General features: G+C 40.2%; 3 protein-coding genes across 4 annotated transcripts; 2 read left to right on the plus strand and 1 right to left on the minus strand.

Annotated features, from left to right (window-relative positions):
* Nucleotides 1-478: 478 nt before the first annotated feature.
* On the plus strand, nt 479-8,710 carry nmt2 (N-myristoyltransferase 2). Of its 2 annotated transcripts, none has more exons than XM_006801282.3 (12): nt 479-710; nt 1,025-1,142; nt 1,812-1,953; nt 2,421-2,539; nt 2,626-2,717; nt 2,804-2,920; nt 3,032-3,202; nt 3,665-3,773; nt 3,869-4,039; nt 4,121-4,288; nt 5,650-5,787; nt 6,228-8,710. In XM_006801282.3, the coding sequence occupies exons 1-12, from the start codon at nt 598-600 to the stop codon at nt 6,246-6,248; spliced, it is 1,479 nt and encodes a 492-aa protein (XP_006801345.1). In that variant the 5' UTR covers nt 479-597; the 3' UTR covers nt 6,249-8,710. The 2 variants fall into 2 exon arrangements, with proteins under 2 accessions (XP_006801345.1, XP_006801346.1); XM_006801283.3 differs by having other exon boundaries at nt 1,028-1,142.
* A 1,054-nt stretch (nt 8,711-9,764) lies between these two features.
* rpp38 (ribonuclease P/MRP 38 subunit) lies at nt 9,765-12,117 on the minus strand. The gene is made up of 2 exons (XM_006801281.3): nt 12,026-12,117; nt 9,765-10,919 (listed from the first exon to the last, which is right to left on the minus strand). Exon 2 carries the CDS (start codon nt 10,904-10,906, stop codon nt 10,100-10,102), a length of 807 nt encoding a protein of 268 aa, XP_006801344.1. The 5' UTR covers nt 10,907-10,919; nt 12,026-12,117; the 3' UTR covers nt 9,765-10,099.
* Nucleotides 12,118-12,886: 769 nt separating this feature from the next.
* acbd7 (acyl-CoA binding domain containing 7) lies at nt 12,887-17,191 on the plus strand. The gene is made up of 4 exons (XM_006801279.3): nt 12,887-13,044; nt 13,833-13,950; nt 14,045-14,107; nt 16,773-17,191. The coding sequence occupies exons 1-4, from the start codon at nt 13,033-13,035 to the stop codon at nt 16,844-16,846; spliced, it is 267 nt and encodes an 88-aa protein (XP_006801342.1). The 5' UTR covers nt 12,887-13,032; the 3' UTR covers nt 16,847-17,191.
* Nucleotides 17,192-17,538: the final 347 nt, after the last annotated feature.

Below are 17,538 nucleotides of genomic sequence, written 5' to 3' on the forward strand. Positions count from 1 at the left end.
GTTGTTATATTTTTGTCCATTTAAGCAGGTATTTTTATTTAATTGTAACCTTTAGGCTTTTTGTTTCTTCTGCTACATCATCAGTTCTTTTCCAGGATGGTTTTGTTTACCTGATTTAAATGTGTTTAAAAATGTTGAAGTAGCAAAAAGTGCTACTTTGCACGTGTTTTTCTCATTGATAGTATGAATTTAGAACACACTTGCTGATAGTCCAGCAGATTTCCCAGTATCTAGTTTAAAAACTGACAAACAATTTATTTTTACTTTGTATTTTCTTATTTAAAAAAATAATTTTAGATTTTTGTCTTCTTTTTATTACCTGTAATTTGTAATATGGATTTATTTTCCCTCTCAGTATCAGAAACAAGTGTCTAAAGTGTCTCTAACATTTAAATGGCTATATGTTTGAAATAAGGTAAAAGTCTAGTTTGGGTACCACTCGGCTTCATGTTAAAGGCAGCAGCTCAGGTCTGAGTTCCCGCCTTTGGCCTCTAGGCGGCGCGATTTCCTTCGACATTTTCTTTGTTTTTTCCATCTCTCGCCCGCTCCCCGTTAGCTCTGTTAAACGGTGGCTGACTATATTTTTAAAACATTTTTATGATGGCGGAGGACAGTGAATCCGCAGCCAGTCAGCAGAGCCTGGAGCTGGACGACCAGGACACCTGCGGGATAGACGGAGACAACGAGGAGGAGAATGAGCATATGCAAGGGTGAGGGGTGGCCTGTCCGGTCGGCTCGGGGAAACGCAGTAACGTTATTCCAGGCAGCCTGCTTGTGAGCGGCTAAGGCAGTGAGCCTGCTAGTATTAGCAGACAGCAAACACAGGCCGTCTTGAACTGTTTATAACGTCGTGACCTCTTTAAAGCTCTCCGACTGAATGACATGGCGGGCAACCATTAAGACAAACCGCTAGCTAGCTAACGTTAAGTAGCTGAGCTGTCATTCGTTGCTATGGTAGCTAACGTTAGCTCTGTGTGCGGGTCTAGCCAGCATCCATCCTCATCGTTTGTTTTCATGTCTGTAGCAGTCCAGGGGGAGAGCTGGGGGCCAAGAGGAAGAAGAAGAAGCAGAAGAGGAAGAAAGAGAAGCCAAGCTCGGGGGGAGCAAAGTCTGACTCTGCCTCGGACTCTCAGGAGATCAAGGTGTGATGGTGATGATGACCCAGTGAAAAGAGTGCACACACCCTTTTTTAGGGCAGGGGATACAATACAAAACAAGCTTCTTTTAATATGCTGAAAATAAAAGAGGAGGGGTAAGAAAAGGGAAAGCAACAACCCAGAATTCAGCTTGTTTGCTGTCAATGTGTCATGGTCAGTAAGGTTTTTCCAGCCTTGGCATGCTCCCTGTTTGTATTCTGTGATAATACTGGAATGAGGTAGTTTATTTTGCTAAAAGGATATATCACAAACTTTTAGCCAGCTGTGAGATTTCTACATACTGCATGCTGCTTTAGAAAAATAAACAATAACTACATCCAGACTCTGATGTTCTGATCGGATGAAGAAAGCAAATCAAGCTTAACTAAATGATTTAATGACAGGGACTGTCATATTTGCGTTTTTGCATTTATAATTTAAAGACCATTGACTTCATCAATCATTTATACAGTGACATGATTAATCCGGTTTCTCTTGCTCAGTGGGAGTATCGTGTCCAGGAAAAGACCTGTGTAAACATGACTATAAGACTGTTTATTTGCATGCACTCTGATGTTGCCTCTCGTCTACATTTAGATTATTTAAAGCATCCAGTGTTTGGTTGAGTGATACAGACATTAAGTAATCTGTGTATGTGTGCCCGCTCTAAATCAGAACCCTGGGCTGCCCATCCAGAAGCTGCAGGACATCCAAAGAGCTATGGAGCTGCTTTCCTGCCAGGGTCCAGCAAAGAGTATAGATGAGGCAGCCAAGCACAAGTACCAGTTCTGGGATACTCAGCCTGTCCCAAAATTAAGTAAGTATTTAGTTAAATTCTTTTAAATGAACTGCACTCCTGTTTAAATTGGTATTATTTCCTCTGTCAACAGAAATTATTTTTTCTCTGCATTTTTCTTTCTGCACCAGCGCCATCTGCTGGTTTTATCTCCTCAGTCTGCTGATTTAGGCCAGTATCTTAGAAACATGTCAGCTGCAATGTACAGTAGGGGTCCATGCATTCCCACTGGGCATGCTCAGCAGCATTAGATCAAGCTGTTTCCATAACAGCCATGACCCAACGAGTCAGGCCTTTGTGCAGCCACAGGCTGTGGGGGTCGACGCAGGACAAACATCAGCAGATTTATATAAAGTCTGATTGATGCCATCAGCGGTTTTGTGCATTGCTCACAGTTTCAGGACATGGAGTTTTATGAGGTCCCGTGGAAGTGTGGTGATTGGAAAACAGTTGCAAACCTTTGACAAAAGGCTGTGCTATTTTTGTAGATGAAGTTGTGACGAGTCACGGGCCAATTGAGGCTGACAAAGAGAACATCAGACAGGAGCCATATTCTTTACCTCAAGGTTTTATGTGGGACACTTTGGATCTCAGTAATGCAGATGTTGTAAGTGCAGTCTTTGTTCAAAATACACCAATGAGATTAATCAGATTAATCAAAACAGAATGATTTATTGTCACGCTCTTTTGCAGCTGAAGGAATTGTACACGTTGTTAAATGAAAATTATGTGGAGGATGATGATAACATGTTCAGATTTGATTATTCTCCAAACTTTCTTAAATGGTAAGCTTCTTCGTGTTTATCACATGATGCAGTACAGTAGCTTTGAATGTATGCGGTTATAATAAAAACATGTGTTCCCCTCTCAGGGCTTTACGTCCACCGGGCTGGTTACCACAGTGGCATTGCGGAGTGAGAGTGTCTTCAAATAAGAAGCTTGTTGGCTTCATCAGTGCCATCCCTGCAGATATACGAGTCTATGATACGTGAGTGTTCATTACTTATTGTATGCATTTAAGAACAGCAGTGATGGGGAAAGTGTTTTACTCATTCAATCCATCCTTTTGTTTCTTTTCTTTTCTCGCTTGTGGCTCCAGGCTGAAGAGGATGGTAGAAATCAACTTCCTGTGTGTTCATAAGAAGCTGCGTTCAAAGCGCGTTGCTCCTGTGCTCATCAGAGAGATAACAAGGAGAGTGAACTTAGAAGGAATATTTCAGGCCGTATACACCGCCGGAGTTGTGCTGCCTAAACCCGTGTCTACGTGCAGGTATGTTATTCACTAGTCACACATGCTGCACATGGGCAGCATGTTAAAATATATAAAACTCCAAGGCACTCTCTTTTCATATAAAATTAAAATACTATACTCACGGCGTGGTCATATTTAACTTAAAGCTCTGATGGGGGAAAACCGAGTCTGAATCTTTTCCACCAGTAAAACTCCACCAGTACTTTACTGGTCAAGTTTTCCACTCTTAACCATAGGTTTTCTATTGGTGGAACACCACTAGAAAGATTCAGCCATTCAGTGCCATGAGAATATAAGCATTTTAATTTTTTAATGAAACAGAGTGCCTTGGTGTTTGTTTGTTGTTTTGATATGTTAGCTTATACGTATCTCTTCTAAAGAGCACATCTAGTGGAAGTGTTTTGAATCCAGGAAGCACTCCTTTTTTTCTTTTTAATCTTGGTTTCCTGTTTTGTTTTTTTGTTTTTTTTTTATCCCCAGGTACTGGCACCGCTCTTTGAACCCTAGAAAGCTTGTGGAAGTTAAATTTTCCCATCTGAGCAGAAACATGACCCTGCAAAGAACCATGAAACTCTACAGACTACCAGATGTAAACACTTACACTCATAAGTCCTGCATTTCGCTGTTCCTCTTGATAGCAGGAACTCTTAGAGATTTTAATTTTGCTCTCTCCACCCTGTGCAGAGCACCAAGACTCCAGGTCTGCGGCCGATGGAAAGGCGCGACGTCGGTCAGGTTACTGAACTGCTACAGAGATACTTGAGACGTTTCCAACTTGCCCCTTCTATGGGAGAGGAGGAGGTGGCTCACTGGTTCTTACCACAGGACAACATAATTGACACATATGTAGTAGAGGTGTGTGGATTCAGATTTGCAGCCTGATGTTGATGCTCTTCTGCACTTAAATGACATTGTTCTTGTTTTTATTTCCCTCAGGGTGCTGGTGGCATTCTCACAGATTTCACTAGTTTCTACACTTTGCCCTCGACTGTGATGCATCACCCTCTCCATAGGAGCCTGAAGGCTGCTTACTCTTTTTACAACATTCATACACAAACCCCTCTACTGGACTTAATGAATGATGCACTGATCCTGGCCAAACTGGTAATCTTACTTTCTGCATTTAAACACTTGCCAGTACCAAAGACAACAGCTGATGAGATCAGTGACATAAACATAAACAGCAACAGGAAGACGCACGTGTGAGGGGGAAAAAATGGCACGATACAAACCAGACTCATTATATAGATGGATAGATATTTTATTTTATGTACTTTTTCTTTTTTTTTCTTTTCTTTTTCCTTTTTTTTTTTTTTACACAAAGCCTTATAAATCATTGGGAGTCAGTGACGTTTGGTTAGATAGATGAGGAGTGAGAGTATGATCCAACATTTTACTTGTGCAGTAGAGGATAAAAATGAGAGAGACTGACCCGGTCTGATCTTTATTTATTTGAGGCCAGATCAGGGCTCTGTGCTGAGAACCAAGTTCCATGGTAGTTTTCTATTATCTCAAGTCACTTCCTCTAACATCGGCACTCAAGTTGATTCAGAGTTTCTGGATCTAGATACAAGCACATCTGACCAGTCAAACTTTTTATTGTACCGGAAGCTGAGTGTCTGATTTTACAAACGAAGAATAAACTGTAATATTAGAAAAATATGAAGAGGCTACACACAATAGAGAATGCAGGTGACACAGCTGCTGCAGAAAAGTCAGGGGTGTGAGAGGAAAAACAAAGTTTAGCCTATTTTGATGGCAGAAAGAAAAGCTGACAAAAATGCCAGTTGTGTGAGTTAACAGACTTACTAATATCACAACTTTACCATTAAGAAACACGAGAATCTGATGGGTTATAGTCAAGTAGTCCAGTGTTCAGATTTGCATATCGTGGTCTTGTTTTTTGTTTTGTTTTTTTCATCTGCACCCTCGATGGTGTTGAATGGTCTAAGAACATGTAAAGAACAAACACAAAAACAGAATTCAAATGTAGACTTAGTCTACCTGCGACTGATATGAAGTCAAGTAGAAATGGGTGTCCAGATTATATTCATGATATTTTTGATTAAAAAAACTCAAGAAATAAAATTGAACGAAATAAACCGTATTTATTACTAATAAAATGAATGGTGAAGCTATTTTCACAAGACTTGATCAGTCAGTAGGCGATATAACTGGATACCTAACTCAGGTTAGGTTTGCAGCATAAGTTACTATGGCGATGTACTCCGAGAAGAAGTGAACCACTTTCATAGTGCAGAAAACCCAGGGGTAACCCCCAAAGTTACTGGGATAAGCTAAAATCCTGCTACTTTGTAGTACGAGCCTGGTGTCAACCAGCTGGCAAGGCTACTCTGAGCTCTGCATACAAACGCAAACTGAGAGCAGGGTTTCCCCAGATACTTTTGATAATTTTCTTGCTGCTGTGTTAGTTATCATGGTGTTTGTTCTTTGTGTTTTAACAGAAAGGTTTTGATGTGTTCAACGCCTTGGACCTAATGGAGAATAAGGTGTTTCTGGAGAAGCTCAAGTTTGGGATAGGAGATGGAAATCTGCAGTATTACCTCTACAACTGGAAATGTCCCCCTATGGACCCTGATAAGGTCAGTCTCAGGTGGTAATCACGCACCAACTATTGGTCAGCATCCTGTGATAAGACTCCATGACAATTAGTGGAAAAAGTGGAAATAGTCTTTGGTTCAGATCTCAGTAGAGCTGCTTCTTGTGCCTGATTGTGCAAGCTTCACAGTCAAATAAGTCTATAGCTTTGAAGCAAATCCACAGAAGCCTGATAAGGAGAAATCATCCTCTGACATGATTAAGTATGCCTTAGATCATGGAAGCCTAGTTTTGATTGCAAAGGTGTATCCTGGGAAAAAACACAGGACTTTTGGAACAATGTCCTTTTGACAAATTAGACCAAAGTGGAGTTTCAGTGCAAACACCTCATACCAGCAGTCAAGCACGGAGGTAGAGGGTGATGATGTGCACTTGCTTTGTTAGCCCACGTCAGATCATAAAAAGTTTGATCTGTGTGTTTCAGGTTGGCCTGGTCCTTCAGTAGCAGCTCTCTTCACGGCAGCTGCATAAACTCGGGAGGCTCTCAGCGATCTCTGGAAATACCTTACCTGGACACGCAGGTGGCCCGAGCTAGACAATGAGAACTGCGACAGTAAATCCAACCTGGCGCCCGAGTGGAGCTTTCACTCGGCACTTGTATCATCAAAAACATTCTCAGTTCACCCAGAGGTGAAAACTCTTAAACCATCCAACATCCTGAATGTGAAGTCATGCTATGCCTGAGATACTCATACGACACAACGCTCCTGACATAAGCGCTCACGTTTAAAAAACACACACACACCGGTCTGACACTCGAGGATGCCTTGACATTGTGTATTCTGTTTTAAGTTCTTCTTCCTCAGTAGACACCAATGGACCGGCACGTCATTTAACTTTACTTACGTGGAACTATGTAAATGATAATCAACTAAGCAAGCAAGACCTGACATAATTAACAACTGTTGTAATTTTATTTATCTTGTCCATACAGATACTGTTCCCAAACCCCTTTCTCCTCCTCCTCCTTCCTGCTCCTGCTGCACTTATTTTTGCTCCAGTTTCATATCAGTGTGGTCAGTCGAGTGTCTCTGCTGGCTGTTTTGGGCCTCAGTAGAATTAGAAATGCTGATCTTAACTTTTAAAATGACAAACTGCAAACACTGAGAGGGAGGAAAAAAGGATTCATCCCACTGGTGCATTGATATACATGTGTTTTGTTAAAGAGCATATGGTAGTTAATTGTACATTTAAAGGCAGATCATATTTATTTGTGTAGTGTGAGTTTGAGGGGTTTGGGAGGGCTGATCCAAAGTATTCTCCTCATGAGTAGCTTAGAAGTCACCGAGTTTGTTCAAAGTGTTTGGGGGTTTGTTTATTTTTTTTAATGAATGTATTGCAGAGACGAAGCACAATTACTCCGTTCTTAAATATACAAAATAAATGGGTCCTCGTTTCAAATCAGATGGGATTGCCCTAGAATCTGTACAGCCAGGGTTTTTACGAAGGACGGGCGCAGTTTTCACCTTATAAAACCGTTTCTAGAGCTGGCGTTTTTTAATACATTAAAACAACATGTTTGGTTGTACACTCTTTGTAGTAACAAACCCAAGCGTAGGGTTGTTTGCATGTCAGTGGTGTGCTGTCCAGTTAGTAAAGCTGTTCAGTTAGAAGTAATAGGAGCTGGTCTGGTCAGTGCATAAGCAGGGCAGTGAGAATGACGCCGGTGAACGTGGGGAAAAACTTTCAATTTTATACAAAAAAGTTTAAAGTTTCTGTTTAGAGCCAGGTTTAAAAAAAAAGAGGTTTATTTACTATGGAAGGTCTCTGTTCAGCAGCAGTTAAAGCAAACAGGGCACATCTTCTGTTACTTTGGTCACTGCCACCCACAGCAGTGGATAAACTGCTTCAGAGGAAACACTCTGTGCTTATTAAACAAAGGACTTGTTTAATCACGGGTGCAGTGGCATCAGCTTGAAGTGTCCTCTCCTCCAGATCCGCTTTCATTGACTTCTCTGGGTTTATTTTTTTTAATGGTACTGTATTTTGTGTATGTTTTGTTTTTTTTCTACATGTGTTGTGCAGCTAAGTGCGTGAAACAGTTGTGATATTTATAACTGTACCTTTTTCTTTTTTTAAATGTCTTACATCATTTCTTTCTTCCTTTTCAGTATTTAAAACAAACATGACTGTCAGATTTGTGATTTAAGAGCTGGAGGAGGATCTTTGATAAAACTGTTTTATTTTTTTGTCTGTGGTGGAGCTGCTGGTTAATTTAAATGTTCTAGTTCCTTAATGTTCACGGGGCTCTGCGTAACTTGCAAGGTAAAGAGGCTGCTTTTTATTTTAATGACTTTATTGTTAATATTTGATGTACTTTTCTAATCATCCCTTTATAGATTAGCCAGAAGAGGATAAATATTTGTCCTGTTGGTGCTTCAGGGCTCAAAGATGTTGTTGTTTTTTTTAAAATCACTTAAAGGTTGAATGACGTTATCTTCTACAAAGGTGTTCCTGGCATTAATTTAACTGAGAGTGGGTCGCTGGGTCAAAGCTGTGTGCCTCATGGATGTTTCTGTGTCACAGATGTGTTGCTTGCAGCTGTCTGAATGAACTCTGAGCATGTCTGTTTTGCTGCTGCGTTGATTTATAGCATCAATGTTTCTAGCCACGCCCTTTAGCGAGAACTCGGTCAGAAGTACCTGCCTTATTTAAAGGTTGTTTTTTTTGTTTTGTTTTTTAAGGTTTGGAGGTGGGGTGCGGGAGGGTGTACTTTTGAAATGTCATAAAGCTTTCTCTAACTGAAGAACAATATTTTTATTCGATTCCATTGTAAGCTGTGAAAAAGCTGAAGAACTTGTACCAGCATCATTTAGACATGACCCCATGCAAATAACAATCTGTTTCAACACACGTCGGCTATACCAGCATGGATATTTGATTGAATAAACTCACTTTAAAAAGGAACACGAGTCATGACTCCTTTGTGACGCACTGCAGGAAACACTTTTTCACAGCACATATTTTGAATTTAAGTATTTGTAATTCAGGCACCACAGTGGTTAGCACTATTGCTTCACAGCAAAAAGGTCCTCAGTTCAATTCCACCATCAGGCTGGGATATTTTCTGTGTTCCTTCCAGGTACTTTGGCTTCCTCACACAGGATAAGCAGAAGAGAATGGATAGATGGATACTCGGAATTCTTTATCAAGACCACAGGGTACTCTCTGCGTGCTCCGGGTTTCTCCCACAGTCCAAAGACATGCAGTTAGTGGGGTTAGGTTAACTGGTGATTCGAAATTGCCCATAGATATAAATGACTGTCTGTCACTGTTTTAGCTCTGCGACATGCTGCTATACCCTGCCTCTCATCCCATGTCTGCTGGAATAAGGTTCAGCTCTCCTGCACCCTAAAAATTGGATAAGAGATCCACGTAGTTAGTCCATGTTAGTTATTGATAGTTCTATTTATTAATACTCATTTTATTAGAAATAAGTAATGGAGCTGATATTTTGTTTGGGATGTGTGGTGTTATGTCTGTGTCTGCAGAGGCAATGTCATTTCCTGCAAAGGATTAATAAAGGATCTTTCTATCGATCTTAATCTTTCCCCTCCAGCCATCGATTTTCTGCTTATCCGGGTCACGGGAGCAGCAGTCTAAGCAGAGGCACTCAGACCTCCCTTCCCAGGAGGGCATCAAGACATTCCCAATTCAACCACGTGATGTAATCTCCCAGTACCTTTGTCCATCTATAATTATTTACAGCAAACTAAACTTGGAAAATGATCATTAAGTTGGCTCATTTTTGCCTACCTGAGGTCTAAAATGTCTGCTTACATTTCAACATAAATGTACTACTACTTTCTACTTAGTACCCGAGTAATCCAGCAGAACAGCTCCAAGATGTTGGTGGTGTAAAGGCAGCCCTCTGTATGATATAGAGGAAATATATTTCATTTGAGGGTAAAATATTACAAGCTCCATTTAAAACAAACAAACAGCACTATCAAAATACCAGGAAAAACTTAATTGTCTTTATAAAAAACAATGTGTGCAGACCAGCTTTAATTATGGACAAATTGAAATTCAAACTTCAGTCAGACCATATTCAATTGTATAAATATGCATGAAACCAAATGCAATGCTACTAATCTGCTGAAACAATGAATGCAAACCTGAAGGTCTGAGGGTTCCCCAGATAAAAAAAATACTTGAGAGAAAAGTCTAAACCTTGTTCCCAAAAAGTTTTTTTTCTCTTTACGCTTCCAGAAATTCTTTATATAAAGTATTCACATAAGTAATGTCCAGACTGAGGCTGCAAGCACTGTTCAAAGTTTCTCCTTCACTTTACAGCTATTTCTTCGGCTTCCCTTTCTTTTTCTTTGCAGGGTTAGCAACGATTCTCTTCACCTGGAGCGGCTGCAGAGTGCAGGAAGAGGGAGACTCTGACACCTCCTCAGATTCACTTTCCAGTTTCCTTTTTTGTCCCCTTCTTTCACCACCTTCCTCCTCCTCCATGGCAACAGGTTCTTCAGGTTTAGCACCTTGCAGCCATGCCATGTCCAATGTAGGCACTCTGGGCTTAATGGCATCGACAGTGTCGGTAAACACCCCATCGTCACTGGAGGAGCACCGTCTGAACCCTAGGGCGAGCACGCTTTTCAGCCCCAGCGGCTCCGACACGCTCTGGCTCAGGCGAGGCACCTGGCAGGCCGGCACTCCTCTGGTGGTGCTCAGAGCGATCAGGTGATTGGTCATGTGTTTCGGTTTGACAGACTTGCACACGAGCAGCAGTCTGAGTTCGTTTCTCTCCAGAGCCTTGGTCACCTCGTTGATGCCAATGGCCAGCTGCCGTCTGGCTGCCACATCTGTCCAGCCGTTTTTGGAGGAATCGCTCACCTGGGGAACAGGTTCTGGTGCGACATCAGGTTTTTTGCCTTTCTTTTTCCTCCATGTGCGAAACACTTTCACTTCTTTTTTCTCCAGACCCATTGAGATCAACTTGTCCTTCAGAGTTTTCAGGATGAAGTGCATGTCCTCTTGGGGGAGTGGGCTCCATTTTGAGGCAAAGGGTGAGGTGAAGGAGGTCTTGGCTGGAGTCTGCTTTTTGATTTCCTTTTTAGTCAGCTTTCCGGGAGCTGCCATGACTGTTTGGAGCATAAAACAACCGACACTGTAACAAAAGAGAGAAAAACTGCTTTAGAGTCTGGCAACCAATCACTGGACACTTTATTAAGTACACCCGTTCACCTGACTGATAATGAAGGCAATCAGATGAGTTCACTGTACTTAACCTCCACAATCACTAGATCTCAATCAGATAGAGCACCTTTGTGATCTGGTGGAACAGGAGAGTCACATCGTGTATGTGCAGCCACAAATGTGATGCTGTCACGTCAACATGGGTCACATGTTGATCCCCCAAGAATCTTTCATGAAGAAATAAAGCAGTTCTTAAGGGAAATGGGGGTCCAACCCAGCACAAGGAAGATGTACCCTTATGAACTGGCCAGTAAATGTAAATAATTGTTGATGTTAAATTAAAGCACAGAAATGCCAAAGATGAGTTAAACAGCTTATTCACATATACAATACAATACAATTTTATTTATATAGCACATTTAAAAAACCACAGGTATGCCAAAGTGCTTCACAGAATGAGTTAAAAGCAATAATAAATACAAATATAAAGCACAAAATACAAATAAAATATACTAACAGGCGGGTGACATAACTAACCAATAATACACCAGGCATAGTAGGCACTAGTGAAGTCCACACACAATGCTGAAGGTTAAAACATAAACATTAACAAAGTGATAAAGATAAGTTCCAGTACACTAAAATTGTGGGCTCTAGGAGGCGGGGAAAGCAAGGCTAAACAAATAAGTTTTTAATCGAGATTTAAAAGATTGAATTGTATCAGACGCCCGAATAGCTAGGGGGAGGTTATTCCAGAGGTAGGGTGCGAAAGCGGCGAAAATTTGTAAAAAAGTAAAAGCAGTAAAGAGTAAACACGACTAAGAGGAATAAAGTACATTTTAAGATGAGTGAATAAAATAGAAAAAAAACAAGAGCACATTTGTTAATTGTTTTTATCCATAAGTCAGACTAAACAAACAAACAACGCCATTATACACTAATACGATTAGCAACGTTTTTATTTCGCATTTCTTTAACCCACGTGGAAATGTCGTTAAATTTCGGATCTTCTTCGGCTCTAATAAAAAAACTTTTCGCTTCTGCAGAAGCGTTAAAAACAAACACAGCCGCCGTTACCTGTAGTTAAAGCAGATAACGCATTTCTCCTCGTCTTCTTTACAGCTTCAGCCCAGCTGCATGAGAGACACGCAGGGCGCTGCCATTTTGTTTCAATTTAAATAACTTTATTAAAAAACCCCACAGCGCCGAAAAGCGGCGAAAGGGCGACACGACAGTCAAATCATCAAAGAGTCAGCGAAGGCAGTGAAGGTGGAGTTTAAGAGGCGGCGAACACTGTTATCTGACACTGTAGTGTCTGATGAAGGGGAAAGTGCATGAAGTCTCCTTCATGAATCCGTTGGAGTAAAAGTGCACGAGCACAGGGAATATAAAGTAGGCTTTTCTAAACCAACTAATCAATTCGTTTAAATGCACTCAAAAGTGATTTTTTACACCAAGCAATAATATGAATAAAAAGGAAACATATAAAATAAAAGGTTTATTTATTCAAATACTTCATCGTTAAGGAAAATGTGTTTCGTATAAACTGAATGTGCACGAACCAAGTAAATTTAATTTGAGCAGACTCCAATAATTGTAACATTTCACATTGTACTTGTGGAACAAAAAAAAAATCAAATCAAATAATAATAATACACATTCACATGTAATGAAATTAGTCCGCATTTTGGGCAGATTTAAAAAAAAATATTTTTACATGGAGTTCTGGAGGAAGCATATTGTGGTAGAGGTTGTATTAATCCTGCTGAACTGATATGATTATATCTCCCTAAATTTATTACACTGTTGCAAATGACACGTCATAAAATCGACGTAGTCAGTGGACTAGGTGCCATAGTCCACCATATCTCCCCACTTTATTAAAGTCCGTGCGCGTGTGCGTGTCGCTGTGAGTGAGGGTGACAGGCAGCCAATCAGCACCTCCGCAGCTGTCTGCTCCCTCCCCCTGCAAGCCTCTGCTTGGCTCTCAATAGTGCATCGATCAGCTGTGCTGCAATTACTGCTGCTTAAAACCCTTCAAAGCAGGACATTCATCTGCGCTCCCAGCCTTTACCTTTACCAAGATGACCCTCCAGGTAAAATCCTGCGTTTCTTTGCTCTTTTATTATTGTTATTATTATATATTAGATGCTACATTATCGCGATGAACCGAACAGCGCATGCCATCTTCTGGCCGTATGCAGTCATCCATCTTTGACGGGGTGGATGAAGGAAAGTAGTGCCTAAACGCGTTAATGCTCTCGGCTCAGTGGTCCTGATGCTGCTCTTAGAATATAAAGATTTGCTGCTTAGAAGCAGAAAATATGAAAACATGATGAAAATTCACTAGATTCAGAGTTTGTCTCTATGAGAAATGAGAACATGTGGAGGTAAACTGGATCTATATGCAAACATCCGCTTTTTGACCAATGGTCAGCATTCAGAGCTGGATCATTATATATTTCAGCTGCACCTCAGTAAAGAGTTAAAAGGTTTTTTAGGTCTTTGCGCATATTAAAAATGGTTCCTGTGATCTATAATTATCAGTTCTGCTGTGTCCCAGATCCTTTGAAAAGCAGATTATTTGAGTAGGCACACAGGCTCTGGTCTCATATAAAAGCCCATTGTTTATGTCAAGCTTGTGCAACAATCAGTTTCCCAGGACTGCCCCGTGCCTAGAATACCACACTCACATTTCTTATTCAGTGCTTGTAACTCATTAATATGCACACTCTCGTATTTGATGTAATTACTTTACATTCCTGCTGGACTTTATTGCAAAGAGAAGAAAGCCTCCAGTCCAGTGTTTTTCCATCTCAGATACACTGCTTATGTTTTCTGAATAATTAATGGAAAACATAAAGAGTGTTCATGTCACCTGCAGGCAGAATTTGACAAGGCAGCAGAGGATGTGAAGAAGGTGAAGGCCAAGCCCACAGACGAGGAGCTGCTGTTCCTGTATGGCCTTTATAAACAGGCGGTTGTTGGAGACATTAACACTGGTAGGACCGCTACAGAGAAACTGAATCACTCCCATAAAGAGTTCACTAAGTTCAGATTGTTTTCCCTCCTCTCTGTGTGCTTTCACAACTGTAGAGAGACCGGGGATGCTGGACCTAAAAGGAAAGGCCAAGTGGGACGCCTGGGAGTCGAGGAAAGGTAACAAGTTAGGAAAGCTTGTGAATGTTACATTTGTCCACGAGAACTTAACACTTTAACTGAAGGTGCTGGGAAAGTGATTCATTAGCAGGTTATAGATCATACAAGGATATATGAGACAGATATTTTTTTGCCAAGTTTGCAGCTGGAACAGTTTTTGGTATTTGTCTGTACAAAATAAGGTAAAGGAATTGGTTCTTTTACACTACGAGCCACACACACACATTTACACTCCACTGGATGCAAGGACGCATGCAGACTGGAGGGGCTCCACCTCCTGGTTGCCTGCAGAGTAGTCTATCGCTGTGTCCCATTTCAGGATCTGCACGCTTGAAGTATGCATTTTAAGTGCGGTTACGTCACCGCCACGCGACGACGGCTGTCCCAATTCGAAGTGTACTTGAAATGCATACTCCAAATGCGCCGTCGATTTCCCCAAATATCAAGCGTGGTCCGGTGCACGCTTCGTGGTCCCATATATCCCACAATTCATAGCGCGGCGGTGGGTGTGGATAATTTTGCCGCAAAATACGGCAGAAGGGAGCGGCCGAAAAGTGAACTGTCAAAAGTAAGTACTGAATATGACGTCACTTATTCATGTGCGAATGTTTAATAATGAAGAACATTAAAACATTGCTGTTGGCCACATGTCGGCAAAGTTATGTGACACTAGTGATGTTTGTACTTTCAGCATTAACTTGGTTTTAAAGCCTCTACTTCTAAATATACATATACATATACATATAGTCGACCTTAATCTTACAGAGAATCTGATGATTTTATGGATAATTAAAGTCAGTCATATATCCACAAACACAACAAGCTGAAAGTCAGTGATATATATATATATATATATATATATATATATATATATATATATATATATATATATATATATATTGTCAGATTATTATATATATCATAATAATCTGACAATACTATAATATTGGCCATATTATATTTACATTACCATAGTGAGATGACTTTAGTCTCATGAACAACATTAACTAATTATTATTTACTAGCTACTCTTAAATGACTGTTCAGTACAGAAATGAAGCCCAACAATCATGTTTTACAGTCCTGTGGTCTCAGCCTCAGATACTCAACTAATCAAAGTGATGTCATGACAAAAATGATTGACCAACAAAACAATTTTCTCCTTCATTTCTGTCAAACAAAGCTGTATGTAACGTGTCTCGCGGTTAGTATCATGGTTGCTAGGCAACCTGAACAGCGCGATGAAGCATATACCGTCCCATTTCACAAGCCTCTCACTTCCGCACTTCTCGTACTTATAGTACGCACCGTACGTAGTACGCGTAGTGCGCGTACTTCAAGCCTGCAGACCCTGAAATGGGACACAGCCTATTTAGTACTCAAAACCTGCTGAGTCCACAGGTGTAAGTCATGAGAATGAATTTTGTAAAAAGTGTTTATGGAGCATGAGTTTCGCCCCTCTGCAAACATGGAGGAATCTACTCCAAATTAGGTGTGTTCAGTGTCAACTAAGACTCACAGGAGGTAACTTTTAGGAAATTAGAAGTTAGTCATTGTCAAAACATCCAAATATTTTCACCACTTAGTTTCATCCAACATCACACAAATGTTTTAATTTTACTCACTTATTCATTGATTTTTTAAAGTAAAATTACCCTCAAAAAATGTTGAGTTAAGGCATTTGCAGGTTAACTCCATGATTTAGCTGCACACGAGCTGTTTCTGCAAGTCTGTGTTTAGTGTTGAGTACTTGAGAAAAAGGTGACTACACGCAGATTTTGTTGGGTTTTTTGTTGTAATAGGTTCATTTTTAGTGACATCACACTTGTGCAAAGAGTCAAAGGGTGGTGTTGAGCACCACTCATTTCTTTGTATTTTGCTTCCAATGACTCAGACCATGTAAATGATCTTGAGCAATAGCTCTCCAGGCTTTCTGAAAGTCTTTCAAAGTTTGCCTTTGGACATCGTTTGCCCCTTTAACTCATTTTCAGTCCAGTCCTTGTACCTGACCATTTTCAGAGGAACTGTTTTATTTGTTAAGCCATTTAGCACTGAATCATTCAAGGAATAAAAAGTTGCCTAACTCGAGTAACGATCGAGAGACAACTGATCAAAGTACCTTTTTTAATCTTTATCTTTAGGCCCTTTGTTACTAGCAGCCTGTTGCACAAACACATTTGTTCACATGTCTTTTGCTGAAGCTATGAAAAAAGCCAAAGATAACACAGTTTTTTAACAGAAGTATTCATGACACAGTTTATAATCTGGCAGCATGATAATGATCCCAAAAACACTGCACACATATACACACAGATTTTTAAAAATCCAGTGTTTTAAAGTTTTATATCTTTACTTACACATTACCGTAACAAAAACACAACCCAGATGCCAGCTTCCATTGTGGTGATTTATCAGAACCTGTTGAGCTCATAAAAGGAAGCGTTCTGTGCTGCCTGTGAAATACTCTTTGGGTTTTTTAAATTTATTACCAATAAACAGACCTGACCTTTTCTCAGCATCTTCATCATGAGAATTTCTCCCATAGTTTAACCAGCTTTTCAGTGCTATGGGTGAAAGGCTCTCTAAGCATGTGTACAAATAGGAGAAAACTCCTTTAAGACATTATTATTTATGTCCAAATCACTCGTAATTTGAACTCTTTCAGGAATGTCCAAGGATGACGCCATGTCGGCCTATGTCACGAAGGCTAAAGAAGTCATCAGCAAGTACGGGCTGTGAGATGTCCATGAAGTGAAGAGGCAGCAGCGATGAAAACAGACTACTAATTCAGACTACTAAAACAAAGCTGCTCTTTACTTAAAAAAGCAGCTTTGCTTCCAGAGGCCATAATTCTGCAAAATAATATGATTTAAAAAAATATCTTTCTATCCTTGATTTTTTAAATTACATAGCTCAATTGATTTATGCATTTTAACCATATCTATGCAGTCTTTAACATATTAATCTTTCTATATGTACTGCATACTGGACTTAGATTTGCAGCTTGAATCAAAACAGGACAATTTAAATGTTGGCAAATGTGAACAAACACGTTTTGAAGATTAAACCTTTTTCTGCACTGTTTCCTTTCTTTCATTTGTGCTTGTTTTTATTGAGAGGTTGATTTTGCTTTGCCTTCAGTTTAAATGTTGGCATCAATTATGTCCCTCTTATGTTAACACATAAGAGATGCTTGCCAGTTAATGACTGATAAATGGTGATGAACAAAATGAGAAAACAACCTACATAAAATCTTTCTAGTTTTTGTTTTGCTGGTGTCCTGACAGCTGCCGGCATCTTCATGGCATAGATTCAACAATTTTCTGGAAATGTTTTAAAATATGTCAGCATCACACAGTTGCTGCAGATTTCCATGATGCAAATCTTCTACTGTACCACATCCCAAAGGTGCTCTCTTGTATTAAGACCTG

This window comes from Neolamprologus brichardi, chromosome 11 (assembly GCF_056152115.1).
Source record: "Neolamprologus brichardi isolate AB-2024 chromosome 11, ASM5615211v1, whole genome shotgun sequence".
NCBI lineage: Eukaryota > Metazoa > Chordata > Actinopteri > Cichliformes > Cichlidae > Neolamprologus > Neolamprologus brichardi.